This window comes from Schistocerca gregaria, chromosome 5 (genome assembly GCF_023897955.1).
Source record: "Schistocerca gregaria isolate iqSchGreg1 chromosome 5, iqSchGreg1.2, whole genome shotgun sequence".
Taxonomy (NCBI): domain Eukaryota; kingdom Metazoa; phylum Arthropoda; class Insecta; order Orthoptera; family Acrididae; genus Schistocerca; species Schistocerca gregaria.
The window spans coordinates 290,159,928-290,178,624 of NC_064924.1; the positions used below are offsets into that span (position 1 = coordinate 290,159,928).

The 18,697-nt window shown below is 35.9% G+C and overlaps 1 protein-coding gene across 1 annotated transcript; it reads right to left on the reverse strand.

Annotated features, from left to right (window-relative positions):
• Nucleotides 1–16,582: 16,582 nt before the first annotated feature.
• On the reverse strand, nucleotides 16,583–18,277 carry LOC126272882 (uncharacterized). Its single transcript, XM_049976127.1, has one exon. It carries the CDS (start codon nucleotides 18,153–18,155, stop codon nucleotides 17,586–17,588), a length of 570 nt encoding a protein of 189 aa, XP_049832084.1. The 5' UTR covers nucleotides 18,156–18,277; the 3' UTR covers nucleotides 16,583–17,585.
• Nucleotides 18,278–18,697: the final 420 nt, after the last annotated feature.

An 18,697-nucleotide genomic window follows, 5' to 3' on the forward strand; every position in this document is an offset into this window, starting at 1 on the left:
CATCAGTGAGGAGGGAGGGGAAAAAAGGGAAGAAGGGAAAGTGGATTCAGTTACTCACAACCCAGGTTATGAAGCAAAAGGGAAAGGTTGTGAGTAGCTGAATCCACTTTTCCTTCTTCCCTTTTTTCCCCCTCCCTCCTCCCTCATGACGGAACAAAGTTCCGAAAGCTAGGACTGTACATTTTCTGTCCTGTTTTGTGAATCTATCCGCTGTAATGAGTTGAGATAAGCAATGACCAGACCCTCTATCTCTTTGTTAGTATTTGTTTCACAACTTAATATGATGTTTTCCCTTAATCATTTAAAACCACTGTTGCACACTCTTCAGAACTTTTTCAGCTCTAGTGAATAAGGATTTGCTGTCATCACTTATAATTACACAAATAACATAATTTTTGATGATCTGTTGGGCCTTTAAATGTCATTTATATAGATTAGGAATAACAGGGGGCCAAGAACACTACCCTGAGGGACACCTACTGCCATTGTCTTAGCATCAGCTACCCACTACATTTTTGACTTATTCTGAGATGAGGTGAGTTCCACAGTTTGAGTTCTATCTTGGAGATAGGATTCAGACCATTTCCTCCCAATTCCTCTGATGCCTATTGCCTCCAGTATGTCAAGGAGAAATTGATGTCCTACTGTACTGAAGGTCTTGCAAAGATCTAGGTTGATTCCTGCCACATATTTGTTGTTGATGTTGTGGTCTTCAGTCCAGAGACTGGTTTGATGCAGCTCTCCATGCTACTCTATCCTGTGCAAGGTTCTTCATCTCCCAGTACCTACTGCAACCTACATCCTTCTGAATCTGTTTAGTGTATTCAGATCTTGGTCTACCTCTATGATTTTTACCCTCCAAGCTGCCCTCCAATACTAAATTGGTGATCCCTTGATGCCTCAGAATATGCCCTACCAACCGCTCCCTTCTTCTAGTCAAGTTTTGCCATAAATATCTCTTCTCTCTAATTCTATTCAACACCTCCTAATTAGTTATGTGATCTACCCATCTAATCTTCAGCATTCTTCTGTAGCACCACATTTCGACAGCTTCTATTCTCTTCTTGTCTAAACTATTTATTTTCCACCTTTCACATCCATACATGGCTACACTCCATACAAATACTTTCAGAAACGACTTCCTGACACTTAAATCTATACTCAACGTCAAGAAATTTTTCTTCTTTGGAAACCCTTTCCTTGCCATTGCCAGTCTACATTTTATATCCTCTCTACTTCAACCATCATCAGTTCTTTTGCTTCTCAAATAGCAAAACTTGTTTACTACTTGAAGCGTCTCATTTCCTAATCTAATTCCCGCAGCATCACCCAATTTAATTCGACTACATTCCATTATCCTCATTTTGCTTTTGTTGATGTTCATCTTATATCCTCCTTTCAAGACACTGTCCATTCCGTTCAGCTGCTCTTCCAAGTCCTTTGCTGTCTCTGACAGAATTACAATGTCATCGGTGAACCTCAAACTTTTTATTTCTTCTCCACCGATTTTAATTCCAACTCCGAATTTTTCTTTTTTGTTTCCTTTACTGCTTGCTCATTATACAGATTGAATAACATTAGGGATAGGCTACAACCCTGTCTCATTCGCTTCCCAACCACTGCTTCCCTTACACGCCCCTGGACTCTTATAACTGCCTTCTGGTTTCTGTACAAATTGTAAATAGCCTTTCGCTCCCCGTATTTTACCCCTGCCACCTTCAGAATTTAAAAGAGAATATTCTAGTCAACATTGTGAAAAGCTTTCTCTAAATCTACAAATGCTAGAAATGTAAGTTTGCCTTTCCTTAATCTATTTTCTAAGATAAGTCATAGGGTCAGTATTGCCTCAGGTGTACCAACATTTCTATGGAATCCAAATCGATCTTTCCCGAGGTTGGCTTCTACCAGTTTTTCCATTCATCTGTAAAGAATTCGTGTTAATATTTTGCAGCTGTGGCTTATTAAACTGATAGTTCGATAATTTTCACATCTGTCAAAACCTGCTTTCTTTGGGATTGGAATTATTATATTCTTCTTGAGGTCTGAGGGTAGAGTTTTGTTAGGCGTGGCTCTTCCAAGGGTGTCAGTAGTACTAATGGAATGTTGTCTACTCCCGAGGCCTTGTTTTGACTTATGTCTTTCAATGCTCTGTCAAACTCTTCACACAGTACCATATCTCCTATTTTATCTTCATCTACATTCTCTTCCATTTCTATAATATTGTCCTTGTATAGACCCTCTGTATACTCCTTCCACCTTTCTGCTTTTCTTCTTTGCTTAGAACTGGGTTTCCATCTGAGCTCTTGATATGCATGCAAGTGGTTCTCTTTTCTCCAAAGGTCTCTTTAATTTTCCTGTAGGCAGTCTCTATCTTACCCCTAGTGATATGTGCTTCTACATCCTTACGTTTGTACTCTAGCCATCCCTGCTTAACCATTTTGCACTTCCTGCCGATCTCACTTTTGAGACATTTGTTATTGTCTAAATTTCTAATAATTTCTTCCGTATAGGCCTGTATAGCTGTTTCTGTGCTATGACCTGTACGAAAACCATCTTGATTACAATTTACAAGATTGAAGGTGTCAAGGCAGCATATGAGTCTAATTTACATCAGTTTTTCAATTTTTTTTTGATAAAGATGGAAGGGGGGATATAGGTCTATAGTTTTCTATCATATGTGTATCCCCATGTTTGAATAATGGTTTAACCTTAGAAATTTTCTGTGTTTTGAGGAACACACCTTCATTGAATGATAAATTGGCAATATGTACCAGTGGTCCCAAGATTTGTGAGGTGACTTTTTTTTATTATTGTCTCTGGCACTTCATCCAGTCCTGCAAACATTTTGGGTTTCATACTGTTAATTACTTTCAATATTTCATTTAATTAGTGGGACTTATTATCATGCTACTGACTACTTTTGTTGCTGTTGTTTTCTCTTCTTTGGTAAAGCTCTTGCTTAATCTATCAGGTACACTTAGAAAGTGGTTGTTAATGTAATCAGGCAAACCTTCCTTCTTTATTTCAATGTTATCACTAGATTTAAATACAATAATCTGGTCTTTAGAGCTTTTTCCTATTTCTCTTTCAACAATTTCTCAAGTGATCCTTGATTTATTGTTTGACTTTCTTATTAGTCTATCATTTCTTAATACTTTTGGTAGATTAATTACCTTTCTATGTACACTTTTGAAGTTACTAACATATTTTTTACAATTAGGGTCAGTATTAGTTTTCATTTCAGAGTTTAGTCTTTTCATAGTCTTGGAAGAGTTCATTTTAAATAATCTTTTTGAAAGCACATTTCAAAATTTGTCATGAAAAGAGAGGAGAAAACATTGTATACAGCATCTGTATCAGTCTGTGACAATACTTCTGCCCAAGACTGGTTGGTCAGTGTGGCACAAAACTGGTTGCAGTTTTTGGGAGAGAAAATTCTCTTATACATATGATGTACTGTTTTTGTATGTACTGCAACTATGAGCACTTTAATAATAAGTGTGTTATGATCAGATATTCCTAGGTCAAAATTCAAAACTTCAGTGATAAGATTCAGTGATGGCCTTGCTATCCTCAATGAAAGTGAAGAAGAATTACAGGACATGTTGAATGGAATGAACAGCCTAATGAATACAGAATAAGGATTGAGAATAAACTGAAGAAAGATGAAAGTAATGAGGAGTAGCAGAAATGAGATTAGTGATGAACTTAACATCAAAACGAGGAACTATAAACTGAAGGAATTCTGCTACCTGGGAAGCAAAACAATCTATGATGGATGATGCAAGTAAAAGTAAGTTACACATTATAATGGCAGAACAAGTAAATGTTATTGAAGGCAACACTACACTTCAAAGTGATGCATATACATACCACAATTTCTCGACATAGTCCCTGAGTTTCTGCAATTAATGCTCAGAACATTCTACAAATTGCTCAGTTTCTTGATGAAAGAAATCTGTTCCTTGGCACAGAGCCGTTTGGGAACTGCTTTGTGAGTGTCCTCATTATTGGAAAATCAGAAGCAAAATTAAAATCTTTTCTTTAAATAAATGTCTGCTTTTACTGAAATAATTCTAAGCTGTACATATTATGTACTAACTTTCATATTAAACCTTTGTACACAATACAATGTTTGCAAAAGACATTGTTTTCTGACTACACTAGAAAAGAAATGTAAATAAAAAATGCCTGTGCTTGTAAACTGATGCTACCAGAAAAGTCATTTGTAATTATTACAGTTTATAGATCCACACATGGAAGTATCAAAACATTCCTAGAAAAATTTTGTAGCACTATTATGCCAACTCACAGACGAAAGAAAGACATTTCCAGACAGACTGAAATATGCCACTCCACGCTGGCCTCCAATACTAAATTGGTGATCCCTGGATGCCTCAGAATATGCCCTACCAACAAATCCCTTCTTCTAGTCAAGTTGTGCCATAAATTTCTCTTCTCTCTAATTCTCTCTTTACAAGAAAGGTGCCAAGACAAATATTAATAATTACTTGAAATTATTTTTGTGAAAGATTTGTGAAAATGCAACATTTTGGAAATTTTACTTAACTCTTATAACCTGAATTCTGTTGTTAATTTTCCCACCAGTATTACAGATAAGCAACAAACTAATAGAAAACATTTATGTAAGTGAATACCTAATCAATGACCCAACTATTTATGCAGTAATGAATGGTTCCACTGATCGTTTCTGATTACAGTGAAGTGATGTAATGGAAAACAACTGAAGTAAATAATGAAGTTTTAAGGCAGACTTACACAAAACTGAATATAGGAATGTGTACAATGTGATGAATTTAAACACCTAATATATGTACTTATAGATGGGTTTCTATCAACATTTTATAGCTGTTGATATATCTTAAGTAAAGTAGGTACTAAATCCTGTTCTTCACATATATTCAATGTATTCAGGCACATACACAATACATCACCCTCATGGGGGATACTTCCAAACAGACTGAAATATGTTATTGGCAGATTCCTTTACAAGAAATGTGCCAGGACAGATATTAATAATTAGTTACCAGACTCACCATTTACCTCCTTCTTTAAGGTGTGGTACTGGGAAAAGATGTTTTATTGTACAGTATTTCATGCTTAAAATTAATTATGGTATTGAATTAATTTCATTGCAATGTACAGTGTTTTTAAAACTGCAAACTAACATACAAAAATGCCATATTTTATTTCAATGATTTGATGAAAGGGATACTTAATAAACCAAGGTTATCTAAATGAGAACCATAATACACTTCTCTCACATTATGATGCATAGGCAATCTCAGTTTGGTTTTCAAATGGCTCTCTCCCCAAACATGCTATTTTAAATTCATGAATCATATTACATAAAATTTAATTGACAAAAATCATTGTCATTTATTATTTCCTGTGTTTTGTCAAAAACACTTGATTTTGCAGGTCACAGTGTTCTCCTAGAGATGCTGAAATTACTGTTAACTGGTTTTCATCCTACTTAATTAAAAGAATTCAAAGTATGGGATTAAGAAACTCAGTGAGGCTACATATTGTAACAGGGATTTATTTATTTATGTGCTGAAATCTTTGAGATGCATGTATTATACCCCAGATTTTAAACAAAATTTCATTAAATTAAACATTCTTACATTGCATTGAGGGTCATTTTTTGTTATGTTTGTATATACATGTTTTATAACAGAGAAAATTTTTTACTTGGGCATTTTATATGAATTTCTTGTGTTAAATGGAATATATGCATGATTTGTAACAGAGAAAATTCTTTACTTGGGCATTTTATATAAATTTCTTCTGTTAAATGGAATACGTTTAACATACAATAGAATGCAACACAATACACTTAATGCAAATTAGCACTTTTGCAATCTCTTTTTTACAATACTTGTATGTGTCTGTTTTCCAGGAGAGACCTTCTTGGCAGCAGGTGTGCAGTACTGGATATTTGTGAAATTCAGTTTGCAAGATTCTATGATACTGAGCAAGAACAGTTTTCCAGAAGATATAGAGTTATAGATTTTAGAACAGAGAAAATTCTGAACATGGCTATTTTACATAATTTCCTTTTGTTAAGTGGGATATATTTAACATATAAAAGAATGCAATACAATATGCTTAATGCAATTTGGCACTTTTGCAGTCTCACTTTTCAATACTTGAATGTACATATATTCCAAGAGAGAGCTTCTTGGCATCAGATATGCAGTATATTAACAAATTCAGTTTTGAAGATACTGTGATGCTGAGTAAAAGCAGCTTTTTAGAAGATGTAAAGTTAGAGAATCTTTTTAACAATATGCATTTTGTTAGTGGTCTTTAAGTGAATTGGCAGTCAATTAAACAGTTGTGATCCGGAGTGATATATACACCTTTCTTGCACAGGGTGGTACTGGCATAACAATGATTTCTGTGTGTGCCACTATTTTACCTTGTATGGTATTCATGTACAGTTTTATTCTGAATAAATATATTTTCTTTTTCCTTTTTTAGCATGCTCTTTTTTACATACATGACAACCTCAAGTATAAAAATATGTGGCAGGGCTAGGATCCTAAGTTCTTTAAAGAATGGTTTCCATGGTTTTTTGACTATTGTATTTCAGATAATATCATAATTTGAAGAAGAAAAATGTCAAAAACTTGACTTATTTTTCCTACTTTCAGCCGCCATTGTATTATAATATCATATTCTGGGATAACATGTAACTGACAATAAAGTGTTCATTGTGTGGATCTATGTAACAATGATAATATGTTGTGTGCACTTTAGAATCTCTTCTAGACATTTTTTTTAAATAATTGGGTATACTGACAACAACCTCACAGAAAATTATTCCCTTATAAGTTTATTGCTAGTAATCAGTCATAGTTCGAAAACAACAGTATAAATGTAATACTAAAAGCAGAAAAAGCTGATAGTGCTCTGTGTTAAGTTGAATGTGGGTTTGAAGTACCAGATAACAACAACAGCTTTATCTACATCTATGCAAGGCACTAACAGTGTGTAACAGGGAGTACTTTTGGCATCACTATCATCTGCCATTCCTGAGTGATGTGTGGGAATAACGACTGCTGAGAAAACTTCGTATAAACCTAGTTCCTCTGGTGGTTTTTTTTCCCATCATATCATTTTGTGGTATGTGTATGGGAGGAGGCAGTATGTTGCCCAAGTACTCTTGGAACATACATGCCCAGAATTTCAAAAGTAGACCTGTCCATTGTACATAATGGCTCTCTTGCTGTACCTGTCACTGGAGTTTGTTGAGTATATTTGTAGCAATCATTTTGGGGTTGAAGCTCTTTTGTCCATGTTTGCTTTAATGATACGTATGTTTTTGGATGGGTTCTGCCTTTAGCAAAACACAATTTTGTTTTTTATCCCAAACATGTTTCACTGCAGTTGCAGAATCATTAGTGAGCTTTTATTTTATGGCTTTTTCACATGGTGCGGTTTTCCTGATGTATTATGTTTTTACAGTGACTGATTTCTTTCACAGTTTGTCATGGTTTCTGTTTTCCTCGTCTTCTTCACTGTGAAGTTCTATATATTGAGCTGTCACTGTTACTGTTTACCAGCTGTAAAAGAGAAACTGCTGTCTCCTGTAATGTTGGTGTCTCTTATATTAGTTGGGCCTGATAAGAACTCTAGATTGAGAAGAAGTACTCAAGAATCATTTGAACAAGTGTTTTGTAAGCCACTTTCTGTCCCGGATGGATTCCATTTCCTTAACATCCTTCTGCTGAGTCTCAGCCTGGCATCCAGTTTTCCTACAGCTACTTTTATGTAGGCATTCCATTTTATGTCAATACAGAAGCTTACTCATATGTATTTTACATTTTTTACTGTTTCCAGTGACTTTTTGTGAACTGCATTGAACAGTAATGGATATCTTCACTTATTTATACACAATAATTTCCTTTTATTTTTGTTCAGCATTAACTATCAATTCCTGCACCAGTTACTGATTCTCTGCATGTCTTCCGGCATTTTACTACATTCACCTGACACTGCACTCTTATTGTAGACAACAGAATCATTTGCAAATAGCCCCTAGGGGTTTTCGACATTACCAACTGGGAGATGATGCTTTAATAACTCAGATGTATTGGAGTGCTGTGGTAGGGAAGGAATTGGAGATGGTGTTACGAAAAAATGTTGCTTGGTAGTAGGAAAGAAAGAGGAGAAAGACTATCAGAGTTCTTCAGTAAAATTCAGCTGGAAATAGTGAATATACTGTTCAAACATTACAAGAGGTGGTGGTATACATGGAAAAGACAAGGGAACCGGCCGGTGTGGCCGATGTCCTTAGGTTAGATAGGTTTAAGTAGTTCTAAGTTCTAGGGGACTGATGACCTCAGATGTTAAGTCCCATAGTGCTCAGAGCCATTTGAACCATTTTAGACATCGGAAAATAACAACTGGATTACATCATAGTGAGACAGATATTCTAAAATCAGATACTGGATTGCAGCACATATGCAGGAGCAGATATAGAATTAGAACATAATTTAGAAATAATGAAAAGCTAGCTGCAGTTTAAGAATTGTCTGAAGCAATCAATGTAGAAAGAAGTGGAAGAATGAAGTACTGAGGAATGAGGAGATTCATTTAAAGTTCTCTAAAACTGTACATACTGTGATAGTGAATACTACAACAGCCAGTTCAGAGGAATGCACATCTCTAAAAATGGCAATGTGCATGATTCAGAACAGCTGTGTTTGTAGGAAGTATGGGAACTCTCTCTGCAATATACTGGAATCTTACATTCCTGTAGCCCCTCTGGCCTCAGCCTTTACTTGTCCCTGTCCTCCACCTACCTATACCCTTCTCTGCTTCAGATCCAGAAATACACAGTTTTCTACCCCACTAATGCACCTATTCGTCTTTTCCCCCTTCTCTAGTCCTCTCCTTTTCCACTCCCCTCCCTGATTCCTTTAAGCCTCCTGATTGCACCCTGCCCTAGCAGCCCATCCTGTCCCCACCATGGCCCTGGGCATTCCCACAAACAGCACTGCACCTTCCCCCTCTCATACCCTGCTGTCACTCCCCTGCTCACCCCAGCCTCCTCCTTACTCACATCACAGACAGATTGCTTTTCTGATCAGGTGCAGTTGCTGTACGCAGTCTGGCCACTGTTGCTGGAGAAGGTGGTCATATGTGTGTGAGTTGTTCTTGTGCGAAGTTTTCTACTTCAGAAATAGGCCTTTTGGTCAAAAGCTTAAATGTATAACTGTCTTTTTGTTGTGGCTGTGTGTCTCAGTGTCTCATCTACATTGTGAAGGGCAGATGGGTGTGAGAATCATACATGATTAATGTAACACTTCATTCATACAAGTTGTTGACAGGAATAATATACACAAGAATGGAAAAGAAAACTGAGGATTAGTTAAATGATAATCAGTTTGGCTTTAGTAAAGATAAAGGCATCGTAGATGTAGTTCTGCTGCTGCATTTGATAAAAAGTGAAACTTGATAAAAATCCAGGCATGTTTATAGGATCTGTTGATCTAGAAAAAGTGTTTGACAATGCAAATTGGTGTAAAATGTTAATAGACATAAAATAGCCATATGTATAAGAGCCAAGAGGGAACAACACAAATGGAAGACCAAGAAGGAAGTGCTTGTATTAAAAAAGATCTAAGGCAGGGATGCAGTCTTCCTACCCTATTGTTCAACCTGTTCATTGAAGAAGTAATAACAGAAATAAAAGAAAAGTTTCAGGCTAGGATTAAAATCCAAGGCAAAAGGATATCAATGATTAGTTTTGCTAAAAAATTGGTGTATTCAGTGAAAGCAAGAAAAAATTACAGAAAATACTGAATGGAATAAAGAGTCTATTGAGCCCAGAATGACAGACAAAAGAATTAAGGAGTAAGATAAATGAGATTATTGAGAAACTTAACATCAAAATTAGGGACCACGAAGTAGATGAACTGAAGGAATTCTGTTACCTTGGAAGTAAAATAATGCATAAAAAAATGAAGGACGACATAAAAAGCAGTCCAGTACAGGCAAAGAGGGCATTCCTGGGCAGGAGAAGTCTGCTGGTATAAAACACTGGCCTTAATTTGAGGAAGAAATTTATGAGAGTGTACATGTGGAGCACACCATTGCATGAAAGTGAATTTTGGACTTTGTCCAACAAATAGCTGAGGACTTTGGGTGTAATGAAATGCTTACTGAATTTACATAAGATGAAAAATTCTTAGAATTTTTATTGAGGTTAGTTGACAAAAATTTTAAAGTGAGTACTGGTAGTAATTAAATACACTAAGCAGTAAGTACAACAATTTTAAAAATGTGGATGCATAAGATGTTGATTTACATTACTACAAATGGTAATAGGGACAAAGGTGTCCATGAGTTATCAACAAGTATGATGTTAGTATTTGTTTGGAATGGCTGATGAATGTGAATCACTTCTCTGTCCTCTGAATGAAGTGGGCAGAGAGTTTGTGTGACCTTGCTAAAGTCTTTGATTGCTTGGGTCATAAAATTGTACTTTGGGAACTAAAATATTATGGAATTAACAGTATCACTCTTGCAGGGATAGAGTCTTACTTTCAAAATAAAGCAGAGGATCTCATTAACAAATTGTATCACTGGCATGAAACTAACCTCAGACTTGTTCAGTATTGAGACCAACCTTGTTTCCAAATCTGTCACTTGGTACAAAAGGCAGTTCAAAAACAGTAACGTTTGCTAATGGCTCAGACATTTTATCAAGTGTCCAAACACAAACTTGGCAGGTACAGCTCAGATACTAGTCAAACAGACCTACACATGGTCTATAGTTAACAGTCTTTAAGTATTAATTTCACAAAGACTGATACAACACAGTTTCAAAAAAGCAATAATGAACTGTTAGCATTAGAAATAGACATTAATGGCACTCATACACCAACAGAAACTGCCTGCATGAAATTGCTTGGGGTTCAATTGGGCACAATTTAATGTGGAGTAGGAAAACTAATCAAGAAGCTCAGTTCAACGAGTTACATCCTTCCAAGCATCTCTTATTGTGTTGACTTAAAGACAAAAGATTTGGGTTATTTTTTGTAGTTTTATTCTGGGGCAGTGTACCTAAGGTAAATAAAGTAGGGCTATTTATATGGCAGCAGCAAGCAGTGATAACACTGTATAAAGCAGATAACCATGTTTCTTGTAGAAATCTTTATAAGGATCTTGGAATTCTTGCACTCACATCCCAATACATTTACTTCTAAATGGTTTTTCTCATTGATAGTAAAGATCAGTTACAGCTGAACTGTGATGTACAAATGTCACTAAAATAATCTACTAGAGTTCAAACAGTAGAAACTCCAGGTAGGAATATCAACAATGTAAGAAAAGACATAAAGAGGAAATGTCAAGTTGCAGAAAGGCACAATTAAAAGACACTTACATTAAGCTTTCTGGCACAACCTTCATAGCTTTCTGGCACAACCTTCATGTGTGTGTGTGTGTGTGTGTGTGTGTGTGTGTGTGTGTGTGTAGGAAGTGGCAGAAAGCTTCATGTAAATGTCTTTTCATTGTGCCTGTCTTCTAGAGTTCACATGACTTGTGCACTCTGGTAGGAAGATATTCAACAAACTCCCATCCAACACAAAGCAAGAAATTGATAATTCCATACCAAATTAAAAGAAAATGGAAAACATGTCTCTTTAGCCATTCTTTCTGCAAATTATCTGAATATTTATATTCAGGGATTGAAATGTCCTGTAGCTGTACAGTAAGTAGCAGTGTTCACTGTAAAACTGCAAATGAGATTGTAATGTACTGTAAATAGGATGCAGCATTTATAGTTGCAGATTTTTCTTTGAAAAATACCATTGTAATCATATACATATTAAGGTACTAATAGCCTATTAACATCTGCTATAGTGCTGGCAAAATAAAACTGACCCAGAAAATATATACAATGGGACTCATACGGGATTGACCTTTGTTAATGAATGTTGCCTAATATGCTGAAAATGGCAACTGTTAACGTCAATGCAGCACTGTGCTAGATTTATCAATCTGTGAGACATGTACAGCACCTCTGCCTGTGGGATAGGAACAATAGTGTTTTCAACATTTTTCAGGAGCTACTCCCGTGTATGAGTATTACATGTGGCCCTTCAGTTTTCCTCAGGTGATGGAGGTGCCCTGGAATTTGTACAGCCTCTGCTGATTGTCCTCTCCTCACTAAACATTTCAAGCACATGTAACAGAGTAGTGTTTGTTGTTACTTTGTCTTGTTGAAATTATCCATAGAGTTGCTCATCTTCTAAGTTGATCCAGACATGGATTAAATAGTTTCTGGTCAAACCAGTTAGCATTAACAGTTTGATGTAAAACTTTGTTTGACACCAACCACAAAGGCCAATCTTGAGGTTAAGCAATGGCTGTTCTAAGTACTTCGGGATTTTCTGGTGTTCTATGAGTTCACATAGGCTGAACCAGGCCTCAGCTGAAGACATGAAAAGCTGAGGATCCCAAAGAGCCTGATTCCATTTTGTTCAGAAATCATTTGGTATACAAAATGATCACTATATGCTTTGAAGTACATGTAATGACTGTTTTGTTAACCATATTGGACACCTTTATGAACTATTTGCCTTGGGCACCATTTGGTAAACACAACAGTTGTTATATGCTTCGCCAACACATGTAATGAAAGTTTTGTTCACTAAATGCCGTCCATGAATAATAGACAGTTAATGAAGGCTGAAAGCGGTTATGATTGTGTCATAAAATGTGATTTTGTCAGGAATCAATGAAAGTTCACAGCATGTTAGTAATGGGTCTCCTTTGATAGAATGTAATTCTTTCAAAAAATAAATAAATACTATGTTAGATGCTCACAAAATTTTCAAGTGATTCCTTGTCATTAGGTATGAACTCACTCTCTTTGCAACATCTAAAACAATCTGCAGCAATAGTTGGAATGATATTGTTTAGCTAGATTAAATACTTCTATTTTTTCTGCACTAGTGACTAGTTTTGCTGTTTATGCCATTGCCAAGTATATATGGACTAGAAGATCTACAAGCACTTGAAAATGGTGCAGATGCAGAAATTGACTGATAATGCAAATAAATAAATAAATTCTAATTGGATGTTGATTTAGGACATGCAGGCTTTCAATTCTTCTACAGCCATCTTGATTTAAGATTCCTTAAACTGCACAAGGGACATGTACAATTTCGTTCCCCATTCTTGTTCAATCTGATCTTGTGTTCCATCCCTAATGGCATAATCATTGATGGGACACTCAATATTAGTCTTCTTCTCTATTTTTGCTTAATGTTATTGGCATAATGTTGTACTTTACTTACATTCACCTGCAGAACATACATGTCTTGCAACATACACATACAGGGTCTTCAACATAGTTTTCTGCCTTTGCTTGTTGAAGTCAACAGGTGATTTCACAACATCAGCCATACTCCTTTTACCACAACAAGAACAAGGGTGATTTTCACAGAGAAATTCCCAAAACAGATTCTCACAAAAAAAGAGCACTAGATCAAATACAACTTCTATACCACTGTTAAACGTAGGAATTATTAATAGTAGGCAATGCTCACTTGTAAGGACAAGATTAGATCAATTGCAGCATGCACAGAGGAATTTAACGATCACTCTTCCTGTGCTACATATGTGGTTGGAATGGGAAAACTAAATAAGTGGTAAAATGGCACATACCCTCTGCCATGCTCTTCAAGTGGTTCACCGAGTATAGATGCAGGTACAAAGTACTAAGTTCAGCTTTATTTCCATGGATACTTACAGCACTTACTCTGTGGTTCATATTTTACTTACTTGTACAAGATTTTTACTGGTCCTTTTTCATTTCCTAATCTTGACAGACCATTACCAGTGATTATGTATTGAGATGAAGATTCATTTTGTGAGAAAGTCAGAAATTATGCCAGAAATCTGTACTAGAAATGGAACTCATACTGATGGTGTAGTGCAGTGTTGGTGATTAAACAAAGTAACCATATCCTAAGTGCATTGTATATATTGTCATTTTCTTTCATGATTTATTTGTGAACTCAAGTGCAAGAAAGTAATTTTTTCTATTTGCTGTAACAGTGGACAAATGCTGTATAAATTACCTGGAGAAATAGATGTTATGTTACCTAAAGTCAGTGCCCCAGAGACATTCCAGAAATCCAGCACTGAGTGCTCTGGTTTCTTGACATATTGGACTAGAGTCGAATTCTATCTGCATAATTTTTCCACAATCCTTAATTCATAAACTGCAAATTTCGAGTTGATATCGAACATTTGTTTGAAGTGAGAGCACTTTTTCTTAAAAATATAGTGTGGTTATGCCAGTCCATTGCAGAATATTTGCAGGTAACTATACGGAATGCACAGAATATACTTACTCTGTTACAGAAAACTCAAAAGGAACTAGTGCCTTTCCAGCAGCAGCTTTGATTTTGATTGCTTCTTGAAGTGGAATGTGAATATTTCCACAGTAATTGAACACTTTATGAAATGCTCCACATTTTCATTGCTCAATACAAATACCTAAAATTTTGTATTTCTCCATTTGGGCCCATTCCTTCTCTCTTTTTTTTTTTGTACATACATACACACATTTTCTAATATGTCATTGTTTATGTTCCTCAATACGTCGAAATTCAAATGTTGTCTTTTGTAACATACCAGTACAAGAATGTTCAGTTTTGCTAAAATGAGACAATTTGTTAGTGTTATTCATGGCAGAAGCAAGCATTGATGACCAACATGTAATTATAAAATCTGCAAGCTATAACATGAATACTACTGTAGAATATCCGTTAGAAAACAGATAAAGGAATTGTGGTGCAACTTTAAACAAGAAATGATCATCACATTATGTCTGAGCGACCTGACAAAACTTAAATAACATTGCCAAAAATACAAGTGGAATTACTGTCCTCTTTAATATTAGAAACCCGCTAAGCACACTAAACAGACTGAACACTAAATTTTTCACATTAATTAATGGGTTGTATATGCTTCTTGCAGTATGATCAATTCCTTGTAACTCACAATGCTAGATGAACATTGGTGGTAAAAAAATAAAATCATGCTCTCACTCTCTCCCCTTTCCCCCAAGGACTCCATTAACCAATTTTTTTTAATCATATGCATGATCCTTACATTCATAGTTATTAGCACTAGCAGATGGTACTCAAAAATTACTTATTCAGCAATTCTCTTTCACAAATATCTCCCGCATTTCGCACTTTCAATAAAGTGATAACTAACAATTTTATGGTGCTTGTTCACGCTATCCGCTGGATTTTTGCTTAGTTTCCCTGTCACTAAAGAAACCTAGTTATTAGCACTAGCAGATGGTACTCAAAAATTACTTACTCAGCAATTCTCTTTCACAAATATCTCCTGCACTTCACACTTTCAATAAAGTGATAACTATAACAATTTTATGGTGCTTGTTCACACTATCCGTTGGATTTTTGCTTATTTTCCCTGTCACTAAAGAAACCTGAACATTTGGAAAATACAAAAAAAACAAAAGCATGGTTGCGAAGAGCTTTGACATTTTTTAAAGATTGGCTAAAAGGCAACTAAACATGGGCACTATGGATTTTATAAAATATTTCAATAAGAAGCTCAACAAAGAATAAAATCTCAAAAGAAAGTGAGTGTGGAAAATGTTTGCCAACACCAAACGGCTGTGATTGTGAAGCATTACAAAACAACTGAAGCAACACTCAGCAAAATACCTTAAATGTGCATGTAAGAGTAACCTGGAATGTAACAATAATCTGAAACAATAAATTATCCGTTGTCCCCATCAAGTGTACACAATTCCAAAAATTAAATGAAAACTGCCTGCAAAACAGATGTTCTTCATAAAATTAGGGAACAGAAGATGAAACAGAAGATGCACCTTCATGACTCATACAAAATTGCTACCGGTACCTGTTAAGAATTTCCCATTCTGATGAAACATTTTTTGGAAATTTCCATACCATAACTGGACAATGAAAGGTTTTAAACAGTTTTTCTTTTGTCTATAAGTGCAAATACCTCCCAACTCTTATTGTTGTAGCACTTAATTCAAAACAAATATTGGGGGAATGGGCTGTTATTTGATAACTGACAGTGCCATAATCCATTTTACTTCATAAATTCATCCTAGTTATGTTTTCAGGCCTTTGTACTGATATTTGGTCTAAAATGCATTGCTGTCACTTAACTAATAGAGATCTAGTTCATACTTTGATTTCAAGTGTGAAAACTGTCATTAAGAGTCCAATGATCTCAATGATATCAACATTTACATTATGCATCCCTGTTTGAGATATAGTGCAGTGATGAAACTTTGTGTGCAAAAGAAATCATACATACAGTTAATCATATTACAATCAATTTTCATACTTGAAATACTTTACTGTTATGCACATTTGTTGAGTAACAAGATCACTGGCAATCAGCCTCTGAACTCAATAAAAATTTATGGTTAAAAAAAAAAGAAAAGAAGATCTAAGATAAAGAGCACAAACTGCTACTTCGTTTTAGTAACTGAAGTGTAACTTATGAAATGAAACAATTTTCTAATATAAACTTTGTATTTTGTATATTTACATCATACAGGAAAAAAATTAATGGTAACATATAAAGCTTAAGTGAATTGGCATATAGAGGAATGGATTAACACAGACACCAACAAGATGTGTATGATGTTAACTGTTGCCATATCAGCAAATTATTTGTCAAGTCCTGCCAAAGCCCACAAGGTACATAGATTTTACTACTATGAACTGGGCAAACAGCAGCAGAGCATGCCTCTGAGGAGGAGAATTATTAAATAAGACACAATCACAGAAATGATCACAAAACTTACGTACTGTGTGCGAAAGCTTTTCAAAGTAGTAGCACTTTAGAACATGTGAGCACACCGGGAATATAACTTTTTTCACATTGTTCTAACTAATTTCTAGATTACTTAATTTACCCTTAAACAGATCACATACTAATTATGTTCACCATTTTTTTTAAAATCTAATTTGTCGAAAGTATTAATTCTAATAACTGAATAGTGTGAAGTCATGATTCTCTTAGCATACATTTTAATATGAAAAGTGTCATATTATGCTTATAAGTTACCTTACATGTAACAATGTATGTAGCCAAGCATACTTCATTACCAACTGAAACCTTTATATTCTCAAATTTATGCACATTTACTGTAGTAAATAAACAACCAGTGAATGGCACAATACCAAGTATGCTCTAATACATTTTACTTGTTAAAAAGTAAATGATTCAGCAGTAAACATTAACGTTACATACAAATCTCTACACAAAGTACATGACATTGGAAGACACCTTCCAGAAAATGTGTACTGTTACACTTGTGTTACATTATAAATGAAGGAAGACACAGTCACAATGGAGCTGAGCATTGCCTTATGAAATGCAAGGAAATAGCCACCAAATTCACAATTCTATGAACATAAGCAGAAGAAAGAGCTCAACAACTATAAACAGTACACAATTAGCACACATCCGCAGCTGTATGCCAAAGAAGAAAGCTGAAATTTGCACTTCATTCAGTTGGATAGTTTTGCTTCTTTGGCTTGAAGTTCTAGCCACGCATCACCAAGAGCTTTTGCAAAATGATCTTCAACTGACAAGCAGCTATCAGCACCAGTATCATCGCACACTTCTTTTCTTTTCTCACGGCGTGAAGATCTCTTGGTGTCTGCATTGTACAAGTTCATGTAATCATCCCCTAGAGATCTGCGAAAATGCTCATCAATTAGGGGGTCACATTCGCCTGAGAGCATTTGTCGACAATGCCCTGGGCGGTGCCCTGCAATTGCTGACATTGCCTCGCTGTACGAAGGGGGTGGCAGCCCATTGCCTCTCGTCGACATGTCGAGGGGGGTGTCGCTATCCTCTGCCTGTGCAGTCGACGGTGTGTCTGCCAATTCGCTGCGGCAGGGGCCCGTAATCTTGAACTGCGCATGTGTTCTCGGTGCTGTAACTCTGCCGACAGCAGGTAGCATACCTCTCTTGAGTACTGCCTCTCCTCCAACGATGCGGCGTGGGGGTGAATTGTCTCGTACCATGGTGGCCGCACGTGATAAAACGTCTAGGGGTGATTCCGCGGTTTCCATTATTAGGTACAAATTAACTGGAAAGTACCTGATTGTGCTACAATATCCAAGATCTTGAATAGAATAACAGCGTCTTGCATCTGTTGCCCGAAATTCCTGAACACTACTGAAGTGACAAACACACTACTGACATTGCGTCCAGCCTCAGCATTTTGGAATGTGTGGAATGCAAAAAATGAAGTCAACGCCTGTGCTGCGATCTGTGCACAAACATTTCAACGATTTACATGTCGCAATATCGCCACTACTCTAAGCATTTAGTGTTTGAATTTCACTGACTGAAGTGAGTTTGTACGTCAGGATAAAAAGAGATATTTGTGGATGAAAAATAGAGTGAACAGTTGCAATAGAATTATGGGATCATTCATTTCCTACAGTGTGGTAAACAAATGCCGTCCTTCGTTACTACGCGATATAACACTCTCACCTCAACTAGTTTCGTTTGTGGCCGCTAGAGACTGTCTTGACCGCTACTATCTGCAGCTGCCATCTGGCGACAGTTGAATGAATCAACCTCAAAGCGGTAAATTTAAGATGTGAAA